We start from the raw sequence: 7,518 nt of genomic DNA on the forward strand, positions 1-7,518 counted from the left end.
TGACAGAGAATGTAGCAAAACGGGAATGTGACAGAGAGAATGTAGCAAGGAGGGAACCGAGAGTCTAAAAAAGGATTTTGGTACTGAAGATAAAGAAAAGGGACTAAAACTCCAGACATAACTTCAGCAGTATGTAAGCAATATTAAAGGCCAACCAATCCTGAGCTTAGCTTTTGCAATATGTATGAGCTTATTACACATGTTATAAAATGACTGCCTTATAGATAATAAATCGAACGCGATTATTGATCGTGAGGTCGTTGTGTGTTCCTCCGTTCCCACACGAACCCACTCTGCTTTTCTGTCTGCAAGTGCTACGGCTCTGATTGTCAGCGGGGCTCAGTTCGAGAGGGACCCGCAGCTTTTCCCTCGGGGTGCCCAGAGCAGGCAGCAGTGGGGACAGGGCAGCAGAGCCTTACTGTGGTCCAAGGGCCTGAAGCGGAGGGTGACCCAGGGCGAGTGCTGCGGGCCCAGCTCGGCGCGCACCTGCAGCTGGTAGTGGCCGTAGGCGGGCAGCGAGGACACGTCACACCGCGTGGCGCTCAGCCCGCTCCACACCGTGTCGTACGCCTCTCCCGGGAAATGCACGCTGCAGGGAGGAGAAAACAACGGCATTACAGGCTGGCCTCCCCCTCAGCACCTCTCTTGATACAACCAGTCCGGACTCATGAATGCGAAAATACAGACCCGGGGTGCGAGAACCGCGCGAAGGATTTTACATCCTCTACAAATCTGTGATGGAGTAGAGGTTAACACTGTGATTCAGTGAATAGGTGCCCCTTTCCTGGCAGCGGTTACAGCACTTGATTCACCACACAGGAGTGATCAGAGGAGTCTGCAAACATTCAGCCGAGTCACTGTGCAAGGCACTGCTGCCCAGCCGGGACTCGTTCAGAGCTGTCTCTGAGATGTGCAGATACGGAGAAGCCAGAGAAAACAGAGCCTGACAAGTGACCAGGAACTGTTTAGAGAACAGAATCACAGAAGGTTTGGGTTGGGAGGGACCTTAAAGCTCAGCCAGCCCCACCCCTGCCCTGGGCAGGGACACCTTCCACCAGCCCAGGGTGCTCCAAGCCCCGTCCAACCTGGCCTTGATGAACATATTATATGGTATTTAATACATGATATTCTTGCTGGTTTGCATCAAAAGCCCACCTAGGGAGGAAGTGATCAAAAGGTAATGGCCACCAAAACTCAGAAAAACTTTCTTTAAGCTAAGCATGAACAGAAGGCTCCAGGGAGACCTGAGAGCCCCTCCCAGTGTCCAAAGGGGCTCCAGGAGAGCTGGAGAGGGACTGGGGACAAGGGATGGAGGGACAGGACACAGGGAATGGCTTCCCACTGCCAGAGGGCAGGGATAGATGGGATATTGGGAAGGAATTGCTGGCTGAGAGGGTGGGCAGGCCCTGGCACAGGTTGGGCAGAGAAGCTGTGGCTGCCCCTGGATCCCTGGAAGTGTCCCAGGCCAGGTTGGACGGGGCTTGGAGCAGCCTGGGCTGGTGGAAGGTGTCCCTGTCCAGGGCAGGGGTGGCACTGGGGGGCTCCATCTGAGAGGTCAGGGAAGGAGCAAATGCTCAGCAGGACCCAGTCTCTTGAGTCACAGGTAACAGCTACACGATAAACCACACACAGAGTGAATGACATCCATTCTTGAAAGATGTTTCTGGTTCCAAAAATCAAAGGTCCAAAGCTGCCTTGGGTGTGAATGCACAGAAAATGGCTCTGCCCCGCTCTCAGTTCAGCAGGGAAGCCTCTCTCAAGCTAAAACAAAGGGACCGCTCCTGATCACCCTCTGAAGAGGAAACAAATCACAGACACACAGAGCTGTAAAAGGTGAATTAAGGAGAGCACAGCCCCCCAGACCCACCTCTTGGAGCGGACAGTGTAAGTGATATTCCCTTTGGGGACCCTCGGCGCGTCCCACTGCAGAGTGCTCTGCAGATTGACTGAGGTAATCCTTGCGTTCCTGGGCCTTGGCACCCTTCCAGCCGCTGTGGGAGCAATCCAAACAAACAAACTTTCAGTTCCTCCAGCAGTCATCCAAGCTCTAACTGCAGCCTCCTGCCTCAGATGCTTGCTTAGAATCAGACCTCCAAAGATTAACTTACATCCTCGTGCCCTCTCAGCTTATGCAACACAAGCAAATTACCAGCAGCAGTGACTTCCAGTAAGTCTTTATGACACCATCATTTACTGTGCATGGCTGACCTGGCACTGCCCAACACACAGGGCATGAACTCTCCCTGAGATGGGAATAACAGGGTGTGGGGAATGAGAAACAGAGATAAACCAGAAACATCTTTGAAGGTAAGAGAGTTATTAAATACAATAATCATTAATCAGCACTATTCACAAGTGACAAGAACAGTTGTTTTCTTTGCTTGGAACTGAATAAAAGAACCCCCCAAAGAGTGTAAAATATCTGTGAACAGTCCATTACTATTATGGTTTAATGATCTCTAAATAATTTCTGGTATTAAAACTGAAATAGAAGAGATTCTGGCTCTTTATTGCAACGCAAATGAGCAAGGCAAACAAACCCCAGATGAGTTCAGTCCTTACGTGTCACAGGTGTCAAACCTGATGACAGGTGTTGTGAGATAAATAACACAGTGTTTGTGTCTACAGTTCACAGAATCCAGGTTGGAAGAGACCTGTAAGGTCATCCAGTCCCTAAACCATGTCCCCAGGGGCTGCAGAAATAAATGAAATGAACGTGTCATTTACCCACCTTTGGCAGACAGGAGTTTCAAATCTAAACCCAGCTTAAATAAAAACTATTTCAGCCTCAAACCCTACAGCGTTGACCTTGAACCCAACAAATCAACTCAAACACACTGCACATCACAAACACAGAAGTCAGAAACACAGAAGGGTTTGTGTTGGGAGAGGCCTTAAAGATCATCTCATCCCACCCCCTGCCATGGGCAGGGACACCTTCCACCAGCACAGGCTGCTCCAAGCCCCGTCCAACCTGGCCTGGGACACTTCCAGGGATCCAGGGGCAGCCACAGCTTCTCTGCCCAACCTGTGCCAGGGCCTGCCCACCCTCACAGCCAGCAATTCCTTCCCAATATCCCATCTCTCCCTGTTCCCTGGCAGTGGGAAGTCATTCCTCTTTTTCTATCCCTTCATCCCTTGTCCCCAGTCCCTCTCCAGCTTTCTTGGAGCACTGCCCCTGCTTTCAGGATGAGGTCTGAGATAGGCATGTAAATTCCCAGGAAAAGGCAAGGCTCCCCTTCCCTGACGGCACTTCCTACCTGAACAAGGTCCAGGTAAACTCTTTTATTGTGCAACGGGGACATGGCAAGACTTGAAGAAATACTTCTGAGGGTTTAAGGTTTGTGCACAGAATCTCAGCATCACTGGGGCTGGAAAAGCCCTCCCAGCCCATGGATCCCCCTGTGCCCCATCCCCACCTTGTCCCCCAGCCCAGAGCACTGAGTGCCACGGCCAGGCCTGCCTTGGGCACCTGCAGGGCTGGGCACTCCAAACCTCCCTGGGCAGCCCCTGCCAAGGCCTCACCACCCTTGCCAGCAACAAATTCCTCCTCCTGGCCAACCTGAGCCTCCCCTGGCACAGCTGGAGGCCGTTCCCTCTCCTCCTGTCCCTGTTCCCTGGGAGCAGAGCTGGCTCCACGCTCCTGTCAGGGACAGTCCCTGTCCTACAGTGACACCCGTACAGTGACACCGAGCCCTGTCCTACAGTGACACCGAGCCCTGTCCTACAGTGACACCCGTACAGTCACACCCAGCCCTGTCCCGTACAGTCACACGCAGCCCCCAGAGCGCGGCTTCTCCCCCACCCGCGCCTTCCACCGGCCAGGACTCGCACCGTGTCCCAGCGCAGGCAGGACCGTTTCCCAGCACGGACAGAACCGCGGGGCAATAACGCCCCTGGGTGCCCTGCAGGCACCCCGGGCTGTCCCTGCCGTCCCCACAGGGCACACCCGCTCCGGGGCTCTCGGTTCCTCACGGCAGCGGCGACCCCGCCGGCTCAGGCGCCCCTGGCTCCCGCCTCGCCCGGGGCACCGCCACCCCCTTCCCCGCGGCGAGGCGGGACCGGGAGGTCGCTCCGTCCCTCCGTCCGTCCCTTCCTCCGGCCCCGGCGGACTCACCGCAGAGCAGGAGCCCGACGAACATCGCGCCCCTGAGGGCGGCGGCCATGGCGGGTCCCGGCGCCTCCCTCAGCAGCGGCGGGGCCGCCGCGCCATTCCTGCGGGAGCGGGGCCGCCCCGAAACCCTTCCGCTTCCCGGCGGGGCGGGGCGGGCCGGGCCGGGCCGGGCCGGGCGGGGGTCACCCGGGACACCGGGCGTTCCCTTGGGACACTGGGGCTGCTCCCTCAGGCACCGGGGGGTCCCCCTCACACACCGGGGCTGCTCCCTCACACACCGGGGGGTCCCCCTCACACACCGGGGCTGCTCCCTCACACACCGGGGGGTCCCCCTCACACACCGGGGCTGCTCCCTCACACACCGGGGCTCCCCCTCACACACCGGGACTGCTCCCTCACACACCGGGGGTTCCCCCTCAGACACCGGGGCTGCTCCCTCAGACACCGGGGCTCCCCCTCACACACCGGGGCTGCTCCCTCAGACACCGGGGGTTCCCCCTCAGACACCGGGGGGTCCCCCTCACACACCGGGGGCTCCCCCTCGCACACCGGGGCTGCCCCAACTCCGCACCCGTGCGGGTCACCCCAGCCTTTCCCGAGCCCCGTTCCCTTACCGAGGCTCGTGGCCAGCCCCTGGAGCCGGGCGGGAGCGGGGAGCTGGGGGCTGCTGATACGGTGTGTTATCTGCAGCTCTGAGGCCTGGCAGCGGGGATAGGAGAGGGGAGGTCAGCATGAAGTGGATAAATAAATAAAACATAAACAGACACTGAGTCAAACCTGATGTGGAACGAATTTCCCACTGCAAATGTTTCCTGAGGAGAGCTTTCCCTTCTACCTGCAGGGTCTGGACTACACCAAAGATGCCCACACCACTACATAGAGAACCATGGAGTGGTTTGGGTTGGGAAGCACCTTAAAGATCATTTAATTCTACCCCCTGCCACGGGCGGGGACACCTTCCACCAGCCCAGGGTGCTCCAAGCCCCGTCCAACCTGGCCTGGGACACTTCCAGGGATCCAGGGGCAGCCACAGCTTCTCTGCCCAACCTCTGCCAGGGCCTGCCCACCCTCCCAGGGAAGGGTTTTTTCCCAATTTCCCCTCTTTCAGTTTGAACCCATCACTCCTTGTCCTGTCACTGCAGTGCCTGATGAAGAGAACTTCTACCAGAACATCCACCCAGCAAAGGGAAGGGAGGGGCAGTTTTATTATTCAGGGTAAGAAAGGGCTCTTCCTCAAGCTATTACTGAAAATACCAGTTTTCTGTCGGGGTTTAATCCATTTGCCAACCATGGCAGCCAGAAACTGCTTGTGGGCAAAAAAGTAGGACCTAAGAGATCAACACAAAGTGGATTTTTTTCCAGCTATGCAATAGCTAAAACCCCTTACACAAGGAGTTGGGTAGTAACAGGCTAACTCAGGTTTTCTAATGCAAGTAGAAGCCACAGAAAAAACTCAGGCAGGAATATGAAAAAAGTCCTATTTATGAAGTGCAAATGTTAAGTAGGACTGTACAGCATGGGAACTTTTAAATGCCATAAAAATATCTTAACGGTATTCAATACTTGCACAAAATTATATAAAAAATGTATTTAATGCCTCGATTCACTCTTTTGTAAGTATTGTAAGTAATATCTGAATATCTGCCCTTCGTTATTTCCCTTCATCTGCTTTCTGTACAAAAATACAGCAAAGCAGGTTTCAGAGAAATCCAGTGACAGAGCTAAAGAAAAAAAAAAACTGAAAAAGTGATCTCGTTGAGAGACCACCCTTCCAGCAGCCCAGGGTGCTCCAAGCCCCGTCCAACCTGGCCTTGGACACTTCCAGGGATCCAGGGGCAGCCACAGCTTCTCTGGGCAACCTGTGCCAGGGCCTGCCCACCCTCCCAGCCAGCAATTCCTTCCCAATATCCCATCTCTCCCTGCCCTCTGGCAGTTTGAAGCCATTCCCTGTGTCCTGTCCCTCCATCCCTTGTCCCCAGTCCCTCTCCAGCTCTCCTGGAGCCCCTTTAGGCCCTGCAAGGGGCTCTCAGGTCTCCTTGGAGCCTCCTCTTCTCCAGCTCTGTCTGTAGGGCAGGTCCACACTCACAGAACGTTGATAAGAAGACAAGATCTGCATGTTTAGTCCAGAAATAAAAGTTGGACAATACTGACGCGTATGCTGTAAAGTATCAGTGGCTCTCCCCTATTCACCTCCTCCTCATGTATCCCGTTCCTTGGTCCGTGTCTGACTCGGATGAGTCGCTTTCCTCCTCTGAAGGAAAGTTCTGCCATTCCTGGCAGTCATCAGCACCCGGTGCTTTCTGCACAGTCCCCGTGTCAGCCTCTGCTTCCAGGGCATGGGCACACTGCCAGTGCCCCTCGTGCTGCGGGGCAGGCAGAGCCGCTGCAGGGCTGTCCCCGCGCTCCTCCAGGCTCCCCAGCAGCACGGTCTGCAGGTTGATGGTAAAGCAGGTGCTGCTTTGCCTGGCAGGGTAGTGACAGCTGAGCTCGGGGAAGGGGCTGAGCAACTCCCCACCCGAGTCTGTGTCTCCTGCCAGGTCCTGGTCTCCTGCCAGGTCCGTGTGCTCCTCAGCCCCCGCTGGCTCAGGGGGTGCGGGGTCAGTGGCCTGGGTGGCCTCACAGGGCCTGTTCTCTGAGTACTGCACGTGGGAGGTGCCAGGGACAGGGGGGGCTCTGCTCAGCACCTCCCTCCTTGTGTAGTTGTGGTCCCACGGGGCGCTGCTGTCGCTGTCCTCGCTGTCGCTGTCACTGCTGCTGCCACCGCACCCACCGGCCTTGGCTTTAACCTCTCTGGGGATGACCTCCACAGAGTCCACTTCTTCTGATGGGAATATCCAGGACAGGTAGACCAACCTCCTGATGGACTCCTAAAGGAGTAAATGGAATTAAAAGCATCAGCCTAACCTGCAGATGCGCACAAGAAAACATGGGCAACAACACCCCCAGTCATGAGGTGGTCAAAACAAATGATTCCTTCTGTGCCATGTTTTGGGGGTTTTCCACAGAGTTCAGGGCATTTAGGATTGTTCCCTCTTCTCCATTCCTGAAAATCACAGAATCCCAGACTGGTTTGGGTTGGAAGGACCTCAAAGCCCATCCAGTGCCACCCCTGCCATGGGCAGGGACACCTTCCACCAGCCCAGGTTGCTCCAAGCCCCCTCCAACCTGGCCTGGGACACTTCCAGGGATCCAGGGGCAGCCACAGCTTCTCTGCCCAACCTGTGCCAGGGCCTGCCCACCCTCCCAGCCAGCAATTCCTTCCCAATATCCCATCTGACCCTACTCTGTTTCAGTTTAAAGCCAAAACACGACAGCCTTCACTACAAATCCAGGCACACTGGGCAGCCACAGAAACAAATGACAATAGTGCCAATGTCAGGTATGTAATGATTTAATTCTAATTT

General features: G+C 55.6%; 2 protein-coding genes across 5 annotated transcripts in view; both read right to left on the reverse strand.

The window, feature by feature from the left end:
- Positions 1-419: 419 nt before the first annotated feature.
- Positions 420-4,207, reverse strand: LOC114071271 (interleukin-10 receptor subunit beta-like; the record flags this gene model as incomplete). The annotated part of the gene is made up of 3 exons (XM_027909054.1): positions 4,118-4,207; positions 1,868-1,991; positions 420-589 (listed from the first exon to the last, which is right to left on the reverse strand). Coding segments are annotated over exons 1-3 (343 nt in total), but the record flags the coding sequence as incomplete, so codon positions are not given.
- A 1,898-nt stretch (positions 4,208-6,105) lies between these two features.
- Positions 6,106-7,518, reverse strand: part of IFNAR2 (interferon alpha and beta receptor subunit 2) — an 11,590-nt gene continuing 10,177 nt past the window's right edge. For all 4 annotated transcript variants that reach the window (XM_027909057.1, XM_027909055.1, XM_027909058.1 and 1 more), the window contains one exon: positions 6,106-6,981. In XM_027909057.1, the coding sequence (XP_027764858.1) occupies positions 6,301-6,981 (681 nt within the window). In that variant the 3' untranslated portion in view covers positions 6,106-6,300. The remainder of the gene's footprint in view (positions 6,982-7,518) is intronic.

Source organism: Empidonax traillii, unplaced genomic scaffold, assembly GCF_003031625.1.
Source record: "Empidonax traillii isolate 1590-97213 ecotype Southwest subspecies unplaced genomic scaffold, ASM303162v1 scaffold1935:size48431, whole genome shotgun sequence".
Taxonomy (NCBI): domain Eukaryota; kingdom Metazoa; phylum Chordata; class Aves; order Passeriformes; family Tyrannidae; genus Empidonax; species Empidonax traillii.